Below are 17,307 nucleotides of genomic sequence, written 5' to 3'. Positions count from 1 at the left end.
TAAAATAAAGTAATCCACGTATAATACCCATAGACAGCATATTTAACAACAGGGACTTAACATTTATTTGGTAGTATTGAAGGCAGTATTATAAAAATATCACGGGCCAGATTCATAAATCATTTACACAAATGAAATTCATATTTATGCCAATGGAAATATACACAAATGTAACTGATAGCAAAATGTGTGCCCCCTTATTCTGTTCTGGTTAGTCTAACATTATCCTCTACTTCCTATCTTATCCTTCCTCCCCTTGTCCTCTGCACTACACGTGCCCTATCCTTTAGAGTCATCTTATTTAAAGCCTCAAGAAAAGGTAAAATAAACAGAGAAATCACAATGGTTACATGGACGAAAAGGAATTTAGGACTAAACTCTCTCCCTCTCTCCCTGGAAAGATGGGCATGCTGACAATGAGTTGTCCAGGATTCCCTGATTCTGCTCTGTTCAGCCTTCTCAGACAAAGCCACAGGGTGTGCTTTAATCCACAGGTAAAATCTGTAAAGGCACAGTGGAGCCTTGTTTTCTTGTACCTTCCTTCCCTATCTCTTTCCTCCTTTTCATAGGCAGTGTAGCCCTGAGGGTGATGGAGGTGGTGGTGTCAGATCATGGATGAGCGCCAGCTGCCTCCCCCTGCTTTACTAGAGTGAGAGATTTCCCCTCACAGAGGAATTCTCCTGAGGGAATCTCCAGCTGGGTGGCGTAATGCAGCACAAAGTGAACATGGTGAACCTAAGAATCCAATCCCTAAAGCTCATGGACCCCAGTTAGTTTTGGGGCTCTCTCATTTCTTGGTTTTTTTTTTCACAAAATACTGATTTATTTTTCTTAGTCTTCAGCAATATCTGCTTCTCTCCCCTTGTCCTATGCTCCAAAACAATGACCCATGGAGACTCTTTACTGGAAATTATTTACATATCTGGAATTTTTCCACAGTCCAGATTTATATTAAAGATGGTAAAATGTAGCTTCTTTTCTTTTTGAAGGATTAATGAACATATTTTTAAGCTCTCTCTCACAAACCCCCTTATGCTAAATGAAAAATGACATTGACACCTGAATAAACTAATGGCAAAATGATGTCATTCTTCAAATTACCCTGCTGAGATCTGCAAGATGTTGCCTAACACTTGAAGAGCATACGTGATTTGCATAGCAATATTCTGCTTTCTTAATAAGTAAATTTATTATGCAATCTAGTAATAATACTGGGTTTGTAGCAATATTTACATGAACTGTCACACTAAAAATTACTTACAAACATTATATAGGAAGATTTAAAACCTTGGTTTATACAATAACAAGTACAGATTAACAGATTAGAAAAAAATCATGTGTAATTGGATAGGTTCCATACAATTTGTAAACATCCATTTTGATGCAAGTGTGGGCAGCTCAACACAACTTTTTAAAAAGTAGTTTTGTATTAATATTTTTGTTTAGTACCAGCATGCTCAGCACTTCCTGAGTCAAATTAAGTGCCATTTACTCTAGTCTAAATCCAAAGACACTTTGCCACAATCAATGGAATTATGCCAAATTTACACCAGTGTAATACAAATCAGAATACAGCCCAACTAGTGCATACATTAGCTTCACAGATTTTCTACTAATTCATTTACATGTGTCACAATTTTGTGCTTTCTCCCACAAGATCTGCTGAGCAGAAATAGCTGACACTCTACAATCCTCAGACCACCTGTTGCATTTCATGGTAACTATGATAAGAGCTATGACTGGCGCAGAAGAGAGTGCATTTGTAGTTTTCTTTTTTGGTAACAGCCTTGGTGTCAACAGGGAGATATTCTCTTCTTGGTACCAATTTTAGCCTTATCTAAGATTCCCTATAAAGAGACATATATACTTTATTCTGACAGTATTCTTTGGTTCATCCCTATGTCTTCTGATTAAAAATTAATCTCAAAAATGGAGATATACTTATTTCACAATGGCCCTATGACATATAAGCTGTGTCTACACGTGCACGCTACTTCGAAGTAGCGGCACTAACTTTGAAATAGCGCCCGTCGCGGCTACACGCGTCAGGCGCTATTTCGAAGTTAACTTCGACGTTAGGCGGCGAGACGTCGAAGTCGCTAACCTCATGAGGGGATCGGAATAACGCCCTACTTCGACGTTCAACGTCGAAGTAGGGACCGTGTAGACGATCCGCGTCCCGCAACGTCAAAATTGCCGGGTCCTCCATGGCGGCCATCAGCTGGGGGGTTGAGAGATGCTCTCTCTCCAGCCCCTGCGGGGCTCTATGGTCACCGTGGGCAGCAGCCCTTATCCCAGGGCTTCTGGCTGCTGCTGCGGCAGCTGGGGATCCATGCTGCAGGCACAGGGTCTGCAACCAGTTGTCGGCTCTGTGGATCTTGTGTTGTTTAGTGCAACTGTGTCTGGGAGGGGCCCTTTAAGGGAGCGGCTTGCTGTTGAGTCCGCCCTGTGACCCTGTCTGCAGCTGTGCCTGGCACCCTTATTTCGATGTGTGCTACCTTGGCGTGTAGACGTACCCTCGCAGCGCCTATTTCGATGTGGTGCCGCGCAACGTCAAAGTTGAACATCGACGTTGCCAGCCCTGGAGGACGTGTAGACGTTATTCATCGAAATAGCCTATTTCGATGTTGCTACATCGAAATAAGCTACTTTGATGTAGGCTTCACGTGTAGACGTAGCCATAGAATCCTAAGGCCAGAAGGGAACTCAGGAGGCCATCAAGCCCAGCCCCCTGCTTCAAGCTGGATCAACCCCAACTAAGTCATCCCAGCCAGGACTTTGAATCTCCGCGTAGCCTGGAATCTGGTAGTAAACGTCACTGTTTAAAAAAAGACTTATGCTGAGAGATTCTGAGTTTATTATAGGATTTATGAGCGAAAAAGGAAGACAAAGTGACAGGCTTCCAGAGAAGTGTCTTGTGAGAAGGAAGCAAAAAAGATATTGGCAAAACTACCCTCATTTCATGTGGAGCCCTTTGTTGGTGGTGGTGGTGCTTTTGGTTAACACATACCCTTGCAAGGTACTATTTTCCATAGCTGTGGTCAGCCCATCAGTACAACCTTACTAAAATGAAGAGACAAATTTAATAGGAGATACCAAAATACATAAGAGAAAAACAGAATATTCATAACACTGATATAATTGTACAGGCCATGAGACTACTCCATGTCTGCTGAATGTCCTCCAGCCCCGCCATGCCCAGTATTCTTGAGAAAAGAGACATCCAATTAGCTGGCAATACGTCTGAGTGGTGACTACAAAATCTTCGTAAAAGCCTTTTCAGGTAATTAACTTTACCTGAAGTAATTGCTATATTAAACTTAGAGAAGGCTGAAATAAAATTATCTATTTGCAGCAGCAAAGGCACCATAGGCAGCCATTATCTACTAATCATCGGGCCAGTTAAATTTAGTTGCCTTTGCTAAAGTGCTGATGCACCGTGATGGAGATTTCAGGATCTGAGGTAACAGCTGCAAAGCAATGCCTTCAAGTAGCTTTCCTGGCCCTTGTAGACTGGGCCATTCGCAGGCATACGCAGCTGCACAGGTCACCATTAAATTAGTGGTGTCCTATGCTGAGTATGCCTGGAGACGGGATGCTAGACAGCTGCAGGTAGTGCAAGCTCCAGCAGCTCCATACCCCAGCTGCCCCTCACCTGGACTCAGCACTGGCTAGGAGGAGACAGCAGCACCAGCTCAGCACAGCCAGTGGCTGGAGATAAGTGGTGGTTTCCACTTCAAAGCGCCGCTTCTCACTGCGGCTGTTCAGCAGCTTTCTGCTCCCCCAGCCCCTGCTTCCATGGCTCACTGCCGCCCACGTCTGCCGCCCCTGCTCTCTTCAGGCTGCAGGTGAGCCTCCCTCCCTGCTCTGCTCCATGGGTGCCAACTCTCCTAGACTGGACACCATTTCAGAAAAAGGCATCCAGCTGGCAACCCCCCGCCTCCTACAGCTTCTGTCACCCCAGCTACTGCTCCCTTCCCCCATTGCAATGTCTGCTCCCCTCCGTGAGGGGGGAAGGGGAGGCAGGGCTGGGGCTGGGCTGCACAGGGCACCACCGCTTGTAGGGACAGCCCTGTCTACATGTGAGTTTCTAATAGCCCCTTCACTGTAGTGTATCTATTGATAGGCACAGACCCCGACTGGTTTAACCTTTTCCCTGAAAATCTCATCAATGCATAAAAGTTCTTCCAGAAAGTCCACATAGTCTAAAATTAGGCTTGCAGAGAAAAGAGTGTAACTTCAGGAGAGACTGGATATTGCTTGCTTACTAAAGAACACGCTACTCTGAGTGGTTAAAAGTGAGAAGAATAAGAAAGTTAGTCCCATTCAAAGTATAGTTAAAACAGCCAGGGAGCATGCAGCTGTTAATGGGGAGGAGATGAAATGTCTGAAGAAAGAAGAGAAAAGCAACACACTGTGAAATAAACAATGTGGGCTCTCAGTTTTGAGTCACTGGCTCAAAGAGAAATACATAAAGGTGGACTTTATAGTTAAAGATGAAAAAGTTAAAACAAATATTTAAAGGATTGCTTTATCTTGAGAAGGAACAGGCTTACAACATAAAATGCCTTCAAAGTAATACAAGTTGGCTGTGCTAATTCTTTCTTAATCATTCACACAGAGCAAACAAACTCTTAAGCAGAGTGGATATAGAAGACAGCCTAGTCTATTCACAATTTTTATCTCAATACAACTACATCAATTAGAAATGTATTTAAGAAAATAGCTTTCCTGATACAATCTCCAGAGTGGATGTATTAAAGGAATAAAGGTTCCTTATTCCTCTTTCCACATGAGAATTAGCTTTACCAGATAAGCACTTTTACACCTAGAGGGTTGTAACATCTTTAACTACACCAGTATAGTTAAATTAGTGCCATTTGCACAGTGAGACAAGGCCTTACTCCCATTTTTCATTGGCTTGGAAGCACGAAATAGTGAATAGAATAGCGAAAACAAGAGTGAGTTTGAAGGCAATAGATAAGATCTGGAAAAGCAAAGTTACTAGCTTAGGAATGAAGCTGGGCATCTTGAAAACGTGTAGTCAGCAGCATGTTGTACGGATGTGAGACATGGATAATAATGAAAAATTTGAAGAGAAGAATTCGTGAGGAGTTGTTATAGAAAGATCCTGAGAATAGGATGGATGCAGGGGGTCACCAACAAGGAATTATATAGGAAGATACAGCCAAAAGAAAACCTACTGCAGAAGGTTATACAGTGCAAGGCACAGCTATTTGGGCATATTTTCAGTGTGAACGATGAACAAAAATCAAGACCCTGGTATTTGGCATAATGGACAATTCCAATAGGAGAGGCAGACCCCACAGAGAATGGGTAGATGACATAGTAGATTGGTGAGGAGCTAGTCTACAGAAACTAAGCCATTCCCTACTGGAGAAGGAAAGATGGAAGGAAATAGTGAGAGAGGCATCAGACACCAATGGGTGCTGAGCCCATGGTTGTCGATGATGACTTTGATTTCTGTGTCTCCCTTTCAAACTGCATTCAAAGATCAGACCATATATACTACAACTAGGGCCATTTATTTGCAGTTTTTACTTTATTTGATTTTTTTTTCTGGGAATTTCAGTGTTTATTACCACAACAACAAAAACAGGTGAAAATCAGAGCAAAATATTAATAATTTTTCTGGGTAAATACTGAAGGTTATTTTGGAAGAAGAGAAAATGGAGGAAATAAAGTATTCAGTAGGTAAGTGCTTATTTATGCCTGCTTCTGTGATTTCCACTCCATACATCTCATGAAATCTCATACCCTAATAAAACTGTTAGGCTGCATGTACACTAATAAGTTCTTTCGGAAGATTTTTTGAAAGAAGGGGACTCTTTCAAAAGATCCCACAGAGCGTCTACACACAAAAAGTGTTCCTTCAAAAGTAAATCGAAAGAATGTGACACTCCTTTTGTAATTACTCTTCCTCTCCTGTTTCAGGAAGAACACCTTCTTTTGAAAGCTTCTTTCAAAATAAAATGTGTGTAGATGCTCCACAGGGCCCTTCTTTGGAAAGAGCAGTCTTCATGGGGCCTGACTTTTTGATCCTGGCCCATTCTGTCAAAAGAGCCGGAGCTGTGTGGACGCTCTCTTTCGAAAGAGCAGATCACTTGTTTGATCCGCTTTTTTGTGTGTGGATGCTCTCTTTTGAAAGAAGTTTCTTTGGAAGACATCTTCCAAAAGGGCTTCTTTTGAAAGATCTCTGTAGTGTAGACACAGCCACATTCTTTAAGAAGCCACAGAATTCCTCATTGTGAATACTTTGAATTTATCAGTATTGTTTGCAGCAGAACTAAAAACATAATGCTACCTCTGAGTTTAAGAAAACAATCTCTAGTCCTGAGATAAAACTTTTCATTTGACCAAACAATTTACTGTTGTAGACTTAGAACTATCGAAATGGAGAAGAACAAGCTGAGGTGCATGCCCTGGAGCTGTGTCCTTAATACCTGGGTCACCAAAAAGTTCCATAAGATCATTTTATTGTAAAACAAACAGGGACTACAGCGCTGATGCATCAAAGAAGCCTACAGATTTACTATTTAGTGAAGTGGGTCTTTGCCCACAAAAGCTTATGCTCCAAAACATCTGTTAGTCTATAAGGTGCCACAGGACTTCTTGTCATTTAGCCTATAAATCCATCTCTCGCTGTAACCAGCTACAGCCAGATGATTTAGTGGTATCGTGCCTTTTTGGAGAAGGTCATTGTTGTAGTATCTCATTCCAAAATTCAACCTATATGTGATAATTACTCTGTATTCTCTGCTGCGTGTAATTTTACTTTGGTAAATTAAAAAAATGAAACAAAAAACAAAACAAAACAAAACAAAAAAAACCCAGAAGTATTCATTATTGTACATGCTACAGAGGGTAAAAAGGAAGTTGATGACAATGCTTACAATAAATCTATGAATGTAAGAGCCCTTGTCAGTGATCAAGGGACCTTTTTAGCTTTCATGGTAAATGAAAGAGCAAAACAGCATCTCACTTTAAGATAAGTCCATAGAAAATTTTCAGTATATTTCTAGAAATTACCTGATGACCATATTGTGGGCTGCTGTCCCCAAAGCTCTTCTACCCAGGATACACAAGGCAAAGGAAAGAGTTACTAAAGGTGAATCCTCATCACAATCCAGATGCTGCAAAGGTTTAAGGATAGTGTGTTAGTTGTACATGCAACCTTATAAAAAGTGTTACAACAATCCTATAACTAAAATAGATCAATGCATGAATACATTTATAAGACTTATGCTGTCACGTAACTATGCCCAAATAAAACACTCCCCTGTGCAACTAAACAGAACAGGAAGGATGATCATCACCATGACCAAGAGTCTGCCGCAAATCAAATGAAAGCTCATTTAGCCTAATGACTAGAAACAAGAAGTTTTTATGTGAGTTGGCTGGATCCCAGAGTTTGTTTTTTTATTGTTCAGAGTGTCTTGAAAAGAGGTTGATGAGCATCAATGGGGAGGGAATACCTCCATTTCCACCTGGAAAGCTGGATGTGTGTGAAAGCCATACTTAGCACGCAGACCTTAGAAGCACAGTCTGGCTCTGAGAAGATCTGCAGATTCAGGCCATTAGTGACTGCCATCCTTACTTATGACAATCATGACAATGACACCACATTTTAACAAGTGCTTGATCCATACCCTTTACATATACCACCTCCACAGACCATTCTCCACAACTCTTCCAAAATGCTTGACGTCAAACAGGAGAAAAATTACACAATGGGAGTTTAAATTTTGTTCTGTTTCAGCCCATACAACGACCAATTCTTGTCACCCATACCTTGTTCCTGAAATTGAGGCAAACATTTTGCACCTCCCTTTATATAGTACACAGAACTTCAAAATGTGCAGTGCAGCTGTACTTTACACAGCATCTTCCACACAAACTTTTCCACAGGATGCTTCACAACATTAAAAAAAGGCAGCTTTGAAAATCTCAACAATTGTATGGAGAAAATAACTAAATCATGGAACAAAAAGGGAGGGAGAAAAGGCTGAAAGAGAAATGCAATGGAGAAGAGAAATGTTCCATATTTTAAATGTTTAAAGAGAGACGGAATATTGAGGAGGCAGAGAAATCAAGGAAAGTTGCTCCATAATGAAGAGTTATAATATTTCATAAAAAGTTCTAAATGCAGGGTGTTACTGCAGAGAACTGAACTAACAAAAGTGTGGAATCTTATTCAAAGAAAACTGTTGGAAATTCAAAGGTTCACTATAATATTCTCTTCAAGCATTTTTCTATGGTACAAAAAACATACATTTGCCCACAGTGTTACGCTGTAGAGTTTAGACAAAAACTAATGTTTGTATTATTCTTGGGTCAACAAAAGCGTAACTGTTACATAATTCAATGTCCTAGATGAAACATGTCAAACATGCAGACACGCGGCCCGACTGAATTTGTTTTTTGGCCATCTGAGACCTGGGCTGAGAGCTCCAGACCCAGGAGCCTGGGCGGGGCCAGGAGAACCCCAGCGGCCTCAGAGCTGAGAGTCAGCTGGGTGCGGAGCCCCGCGAGCAGCTCCAGCCACAAAGATCCATCCATGGCTGGGAGCTGGCTGGGGTGCAGACCAAAAACTCAAACTTACAAAGTATCTCAAATTTTCACAGAAGCCTGTTTTATTTGATTAACCACTGTCTAGACTTGTTTATATTTGAACAAAACAAGATATGTATCATATAAAAATAATTAAAAATGTACCTTCAATTTATATTTAAATTAAAAATTATTATATAAGAGCAAATAATTTTACACATCAAATTTTACGAGCTATTCATAAAAGGATAAAACAATAAAATTCATACTAACTATTAAATTCTCAACTAAAATATAACAAAATATACCTAAAACATAATCTATAATAATAATAAATAACTACGACTTTCCGATAGAAGTACATTTTCTTTTGTGGCCATGAAAGCTCTCAGTTTTCATTTGTGTGGCCCTCAGTAGGCTGTGAGTTTGACATGCCTGCTAGATGTTAAAGACACACACTCACCTCTCTTCTTTTTCTAGCACAATACTGAATCCAGTCAAGATAAATACTGCAGAAGCTAGCTCTGGTTATTCCCTGAAGACATGGAACATAGTCCTCATCAATGTTAATGTTGAACATTGCGAGATCACGTTCAATGTAATGCCATTTGGCATAAGGCTGCAGCATCTTCTGGATTGATTCATCTTTTACCCAGTGTGAGATTTTGGGCGAATTTGCAGTAAAGTATATTATACTCTGTTGACAAAATGCAATGTGGTTAGTCACTAGACTTGTGCTAAAAACAGAAACAGCTCTTTTATAACATATAAGAACAAATTAGAATAAGATGACACTATTTGTAATCTTGCATATTATTCCTGCTACTTTCCATCATTGATTCATATTTTGTGTGATAGTAATACTGTATGTCTAAATGAGAAATAAGGCAGCTAAATAATAAGAGAATATAAATTAATGGAACTTAAAAAGAATATTAATCATAAGTACCATACTTTGAAGAGTGTATATGGTGTAGACAATGCCAAAATCTGGGTAAATTAATTGGAGAATGTAAAGTGTCTATACTGCATACGCCAGAGTCGATAGTGATGATGATTAAAGCTTTATACACATTTTTCAAAAATAAAATGAAGTTGTATATGGTCATAAATATTTCCTTTTTCCCATGTGAACTTTCAGATTTGGGGGTGCGGTTTTCCCATTTCTTTAGCAATCCACCACAATGAACCTGTGAGAGTGCGAACTGTATCCAGAAAAAAAACCTCTTTTAATGGCTCTCTTCTCTCTGCAGTAAGAATTTTGGCGTTGTTGCCTGTCAATGGGGACAGTATATAAAAAGTGAAATGGGACCTCTTTAACACTTATGAGCTGTGTCTACACGTGCACGCTACTTCGAAGTAGCGGCACTAACTTCGAAATAGCGCCCGTCGTGGCTACACGCGTCGGGCGCTATTTCGAAGTTAACTTCGACGTTAGGCGGCGAGACGTCGAAGTCGCTAACCTCATGAGGGGATCGGAATAGCGCCCTACTTCGACGTTCAACGTCGAAGTAGGGACCGTGTAGACGATCCGCGTCCCGCAACGTCGAAATTGCCGGGTCCTCCATGGTGGCCATCAGCTGAGGGGTTGAGAGATGCTCTCTCTCCAGCCCCTGCAGGGCTCTATGGTCACCGTGGGCAGCAGCCCTTAGCCCAGGGCTTCTGGCTGCTGCTGCGGCAGCTGGGGATCCATGCTGCAGGCACAGGGTCTGCAACCAGTTGTCGGCTCTGTGGATCTTGTGGTGTTTAGTGCAACTGTGTCTGGGAGGGGCCCTTTAAGGGAGCGGCTTGCTGTTGAGTCCGCCCTGTGACCCTGTCTGCAGCTGTGCCTGGCACCCTTATTTCGATGTGTGCTACTTTGGCGTGTAGACGTACCCTCGCAGCGCCTATTTCGATGTGGTGCCGTGCAACTTCGAAGTTGAACATCGACGTTGCCAGCCCTGGAGGACGTGTAGACGTTATTCATTGAAATAGCCTATTTCGATGTTGGCTTCACGTGTAGACGTAGCCATGGTTAACACAAAAGCTGACTGATAGACAATTCCATTTTGTGGCAAACTCTCTTCACTAATACTCTACCTTTATGTAATATCTGATGAGTATTCTTCTCAGATCAAACACCTGCAGCATTGTGGCAGCATTGTTATCAATGATGCTATATCCTTCCAGTATATACTGTGTTCGTGTTATTTCCCATGTCAGCCATCGGAGGTTAAAGGCTGCGTTGCAGGATAGCAAATGAGGCAAGTGCCCTGGCTGACAGCAGCAGCAGCCTTCGTTGTCTTCATCTCCTTCTGTTATAGCTTCCACTTCTCTCTGCTGGCAATATGTCCCTTGTGAGTTAGAAAGGATAACGCAATAGCAGTTACAGGAGGAAGAAAGAAAGATCCCATTCAAAGCTAAAAGTGTAACCAAATACCTCAAGCACATACTCGAAGACAAATCAAAAAGAGCTATATCAATAAATTAGATGTGCTAATTGAGCTGTGTACAGCAGACAGTAATGAGGGCTACATCAGTTATTTATTGTTTCTAGCCATAGAAGTCAAAAGGCCCAATCTCACGGTCTGGGCATCCTTGCGTAATTACACAGTATCACATATTTGATTATACCACTTCCCTAATAAAAGCTCACAGGAAAACAGCAATAAAGGCTTCGGATGAATTGCCAACTGGAGGGCGTTTAATTTATATAGGTATTCTTTAAACCTTGCATCTTGGCAGAGGGTTAGACTTACACCAGGCACGTTAACAAACACCTCATTCCCAACCCACTTCCTCCAAAAATGCACTGAAGATGAATATAGATGTTGTAGTATGTCACAAGTAAAGGTTGGTAAGTAATTGATTTTGTTGGTAAACAGGATCCACCTCTCATGCCTCCCAGGTGAATAACTTAAATCATCAGCCAAGAGTGATTCTCACTCTCTACCGCTTTGGCCTGATAAATATTTCAGAATTGCAGAGTCCTGCACTTGGGACAGAAGAATCCCAAGCACCGTTACAGGCTGGGGATTGACTGGCTAAGTAGCAGTGCTGCAGAAAAGGACCTAGGGAATACAGTGGATGAGAGGCTGGATATGAGTCAACAGTGTGCCTTTGTAGTCAAGAAGGCTAACAGCATATTGGGGTGCATTAGGAGAAGCATTTCCAGCAGATCTAGAGAAGTTATTATTCCCCTCTGCTCAAACACTGGTGAGGCCACATCTGGAGTATTGTGTCCAGTTAGGGCTCCCCGCCCCCCAGGTATGGAAGGGATGTGGATGCATTGGAGAGGGTTCAGCAGAGGGCAATAAAAATGATTAGGGGGCTGAAGCATATGACCTATGAGGAGAGGATGAGGGATTTGGGCTTATTTAGTTTGCAGAGGAGAAGAGTGAGGGGCAATTTGATAGCAGCCTTCAACTTCCTGAAAGGGGGCTCTAAAGAGGCTGGAGAGAGACTGTTCTTAATGATAACAGATGGCAGAACAAGGAACAATGGTCTGAAGTTACAGAGGGAGTGATGCAGGTTTAGGAAAAAAGTATTTCACCAGGAAGGTGGTGAAGCACTGGAATGCACTGCCAAGAGAGGTGGTGGAATCTCCATGCCTAGAGGTTTTTAAGTCTCAGCTTGACATAGTCATGGCTGGGATGATTTAGTTGGGGTTGACCCTGCTTTAGGCAGGGGGCTGGACTAGATGACCTCCTGAGGTCCCTTCCAGCCCTAGAATCCTAAGATTCTATGAACTTTGAATCCATACACCCTATAATAACCTGGCACCTGCTGATTTGGATGCTCATAAGGGACGAGGTAAATCTGTGCTCTAGTCTCTGCTCCCCAGGACAGGTTCAAACTTGAATGTCCCATAGCCTAGGCAAGTGTCCTAAACACTGGACTAAAGGTTACAAGGGAACAGACAAATAAACATGTGGACCTAGAAAACTCTTCACTGCCCGAAGCTAGATGATCAAATTACCAAATAGCGTCAGTCAGTTGAAGCTACGTTTGTTGGTCAATAAACTTGAGACTAACCAACCTAGGTGCTGGCAGGTCTCCTAGGTGGCAGATTACAGAGAGACAGCACAGCTAGCAACACCCTCTCAGTTAAATCAAAGCAGCCCTCTCTTAAATGCCCCCAGTGATAGCTACCGTGAGAGTAGACCATGAGAAGTAGTCTGTTATATATGGCCTTGAAGTCTTCAAATAAAAATTTGATTCAGGTTTTAGAAAGACATGCTCAAGTTCATCCAGAAGTAATGTCTTGATGCAGGAAACACTTAGGCTACGTCTACACTAGCCAAAAACTTTGAAATTGCCATGCAAATGGCCATTTTGAAGTTTACTAATGAAGCGCTGAAATACATATTCAGCGCCTTATTAGCATGCGGGCAGCTGCGGCACTTTGAAATTGATGCGGCTCATCCAGACAGGGCTCCTTTTTGAAAGTACCCCGCCTACTTCAAAGTCCCCTTATTCCCATCTGCTCAAAGGAATAAGGGGACTTCGAAATTGATGTGGCTCGCCGCCGCGTGGCTCATCCAGACGGGGCTCCTTTTTGAAAGGACCCCGGCTACTTCGAAGTGCCGCAGCTGCCCACATGCTAATAAAGCACTGAATATGTATTTCAGCGCTTCATTAGTAAACTTCGAAATGGCCATTTGCAGGGCCATTTTGAAGTTTTTGGATAGTGTAGACACGGATTTAGTGACATTCTAAGCCTCACTTTATGCAGAAGGTCAGACTAGATTATCATAACAGTCCCTTCCAGTCTTAAAATCCGTTCATCTTGTCCCCAACAAGTTGCAGCACGAACAAGTAAAGCCAAAACAGTGAATTCCATCAGGAAATCTATCCGTAACCAGTGCAGCTCACAGAACATCTGTGGTATGCACTATTAAAGCCCAGCTCGGTTTGGTGAGCACATTTATTCATTCACAGGCTGTTACAAAAAGCATGCAACTAGGTAAATCCAACCTAAGCCCCAATCTGAGGTCTTCAGTCAACTTTAAGTAATACATAAATCCTGAATGGACTCTTTACAAATATCACATCTCACTCAGTAAGAGAGGTGTTGAATTTAGCTTTCAGCTGATCTCAAATGGAGAAATTTGTTGGAGATGTCATTCATCAGAGAGAAGACCATCTCAGTTAAATTTTAGCTGGCTGGACAGGATACTGGAAGCACAATACTTTGGATCTGAAATAAAGACCATATTTACAGATAGTTTCTCATTTGTTGTTTATTATTTCCCTGACAGGATAATTTTTTAAATTTAATCATTAGCTGATTTACTTTTGAATTTCCTCCATCACTTAATTTTGATGGGCAGAGTAACATTGAATGTTGCTCCTCACATACCAGAAAGTACACACTCCAGATGATACACACTATTTTTATAGTTAAAAGTAGAACAAAAACTATCTCATTTAAAAAAAACCACTGTGGACATTTCCTTTTGGCTTGCATTTAAAATTATTTCTACAACTCCTAATGAGAATGTGATTGATTTAGATCCCATAGAGAAAAATCAGAACTACCATCAATAACTCAGTGAATTCACTGAAATTCCCCCTAGAATTTATGATGGGCCAATTTTCCTTCTCATCTATGCAGAGGAACACACTGAAGTAAATTTTATTGCACCCATGGAATAAGGAAGAAGAATGTGGCTACATCTGTCTGTAGTAATAATTAGCAATATTATTTAGACAGAGGTAATACCTACTGCATGTGCTGTGTTTCCTAAACACAGATGAAGAACCTAAGAGTATTGTAGCGTAGTTCACACACAAATAAACATTACTGTTTCGACAATATAAGTGCTATAGGTACATACAGTAAAGCAGATTAATATATCCCCTCAGATACCCCTAACAAAAAAATTCTCTTTTTCAGTCAACTATAGGTTGAGCATCTCTAGTCCAGCATCTTCGGAACCTGACTGAGTTTGCCAAACCATGGGAGGTCAATATTGTCTAGCACATTACCCACACTTCCACTGCTTACTGGGCTCTTAGAAGACATGTAGGGCTAAATTATAGCTAAATCACAGCATAGAACACTGAGAACCAGGACTGGTGGTTGGAAACAAACTTTATAGAACCATGGGAAACTTGGCCATCTTCATGGTAAGTGAATATTCAGCTGACTAAAATCATGCCAGATTATGGATGTTACTGGAAGAGAGTGTGTGGATTACAGAGGTTCAACCTGTACAAAATATAAACCATGACTCATCAGTGTGACATTTACAGCAAGACAGATACAAAGAGAACTGCTTCTACTTTGCATTGAATAGATTTCTACAAGAATTAAGGTTTAACATAAAACTACAAAAAAGGCACAACTACTCTTGGACCTCTTGGTCAATGGATCTTTTTCTTAAGTAAAGTAAAGACACTGTAATCAAAGTAAACAGGGCAAAAAACTATTCACAGGGTTGGAAGAGACCTTCAGAGGTCATTGAGTCCAACCCCCTGCTAAAAGCAGGAACAATCCCAAATAATTCACCCCAACCAGGGCTTTATCAATCTGGGACTTCTGGTGATGGAGATTCCACCACCTCCCTGGGTAATGAATTCCAATGCTTCACCACCTTCCTGGTGAAATATTTTTTTTCTAATATCCAACTCAGGCCTCCCACACTGCAGCTTGAAACCATTGCTCCTCATTCTGTCATCTGTCACCACTGAGAACAGCCTCTATCCATCTTCTTTAGAACTTCCCTTCAGGTAGCTGAAGGCTCCTATCAAATACCACCTCAGTCTTCTCTTCTGTAGTCTAAATATGACCAAATCCCTCGGCCTCTCTTCTTAAGTCTTGTTCTCCAGGTCCCTACTCTTTTTTTTTCCCTCCGCTGAACTCTCTCCACACCTTTTCTATAATGGGGACCCCAGAATTGGACACAATACTCCAGATGTGGCCCTCACCAGTGCTGAATAAAGGGCAATAATCAGTTCTCTCTATCTGCTGGCAGCGCTCCTACTAATGCATCCCAATATACCATTAGCCTTCTTGCCAACAAGGGCACACTTAACTCATATCAAGCTTCTCATCCACTATAATCCTCAGGTTCTTTTCTGCCAAACTGGTGCTTAGTCAGTCAGTCCCCAGCATATAACACACAGTTAAATAGTTTGAATGCCAAAGAAAAATACAATATTTGCATTATTTTCATTTTTTTTTCTGTCTAACTTTTTTGAAAAGCCAGACCTTAAAATGTTAAACTGGAATTTACAAAAAGTAAATCTTCATCCTCGACCCTAATGTAAACAATATTATAGCAAATTGATTTTATGCTTTTGTCAGAAAAATATTTCGAAAGGGAGGAATTATAACCATAAAGGGTGTGTGGCACACTTGTGAAGTTAAGGGCCATACTGACAACTTGCCAGGAGCCCAAAGAGTCATGCTAATGTGCATAAAAATAAGGCAGATTGTGGACACCATCATCTTTAACTATCTGTGAAGTTCAACCTCTGAAAATTACAGGTCCCAAAGTCCAGCATCGTTCCATAGATTGAGGCAAACACACAGGTCATGTTGCAGAAAACTGTAGGCTGAACTCTGGCCATTCCGAACATGCACTTTTATTAGCATTTGGATGTTGAAAGGTCAGGATTTTCTAAATGTGAAAAGATTTTCTAACAAAGAGTCAGGGAAAAACCAAGCAATCCAGTTAGTTATTTTACATATTTAGGTTGCCCAAAGGAACAAATAGCAAGTGTTATTGAATAGGAAGTCCCATTTGAGATTTTGAATTTGGCACTAATGACAAATCACAGTATTTACTCTTTTTTCAGGTTTTATATTTATTACTTGAAAGGGGCACTGGCTTTCAGATGACAGGCCAGAGTGTTATAAATATGGGTAATAAGATTTACTTTATAACAATCACATCTTGTCCTTCCTCCAAAGAGGTTTCCTGACCTAGCAGAATCAGTCAGTATTGTCAACCCCAAGCATTCAAAAATCTGAGCCAAAAATTATTCATAAAACTGAAAAGCAGTGAAGCACAAAGTTCATTAATGTAAGCAATAATTAAGTGTACCACTGTTAAATATTAAAATACAGGAGGCTATTTTACTGGTAATTAGTAATTTTAAAATCTAAGGGAAAAACCTTTTACATTTTATAAAGAGAGTCAGTTCCATTACTTCTTGTACTATATTAATCATTTTCTGAGACACTTGCTTGTATAGATGAGACAGATTAATTTGCAAGATATCCATGATGGATGATTGCCAAAAATCTCCTGTTAATGTAAAAATGTGAGCCAACTCAGTGAAGCAAGGTCAAACTATTTGAGCCCAGGAGGAAACCAGTGTAAGAACTGGACTTTTCTCTTTTCCTGACACATCAGGATTTAAAAACTCACTTGCACTCTGACAGAATTACCTGACCTAAATGAAAGTCAGGAAATTGAAACTCATGACTCTCATCTGACTCAATAGGATACACAAAATGACTCCATTTGATGGCCATCTATCCAGCAAAAAACATTTCACTGTTGCAAAAATAATCGATGAAATAAAAACATGCTTTTGCTTTTCAATTTGCAAACCTACTGAGAAAAGGGACAAACCTTTTTAATTTTCTCAGGAAAATACACCAAATATGCTAACACAATAATATATATAAAAGGCTAAGGACTTTTCATTTTCAGACTAAATATGTAGCTCTCATAACATTCAAGTGTCCCAGATTAGGGTGACTGCACCAGTATTCTCCCTCCTTGTTCCCTTAGGGTTACC

The 17,307-nt window shown here is 40.9% G+C and overlaps 1 protein-coding gene across 2 annotated transcripts in view; it reads right to left on the bottom strand.

Annotated features, from left to right (window-relative positions):
* The window catches only part of PCNX2 (pecanex 2), a 258,263-nt gene that overhangs the window by 29,774 nt on the left and 211,182 nt on the right, over positions 1-17,307 (bottom strand). The window contains exons 26-29 of one of the 2 annotated variants that reach the window (XM_074988650.1): positions 10,651-10,904; positions 9,029-9,268; positions 8,671-8,673; positions 7,051-7,154 (exon numbers count right to left, since the gene is read on the bottom strand). In XM_074988650.1, the coding sequence (XP_074844751.1) occupies positions 7,051-7,154; positions 8,671-8,673; positions 9,029-9,268; positions 10,651-10,904 (601 nt within the window). The remainder of the gene's footprint in view (positions 1-7,050; positions 7,155-8,670; positions 8,674-9,028; positions 9,269-10,650; positions 10,905-17,307) is intronic. The other variant, XM_074988652.1, reaches the window with a different exon arrangement.

This window comes from Carettochelys insculpta, chromosome 3 (assembly GCF_033958435.1).
Source record: "Carettochelys insculpta isolate YL-2023 chromosome 3, ASM3395843v1, whole genome shotgun sequence".
In the NCBI taxonomy this organism is placed as follows: domain Eukaryota; kingdom Metazoa; phylum Chordata; order Testudines; family Carettochelyidae; genus Carettochelys; species Carettochelys insculpta.
Note: the sequence above shows the minus strand (reverse complement) of the source record. Positions and strands in the feature narration are given on the sequence as shown.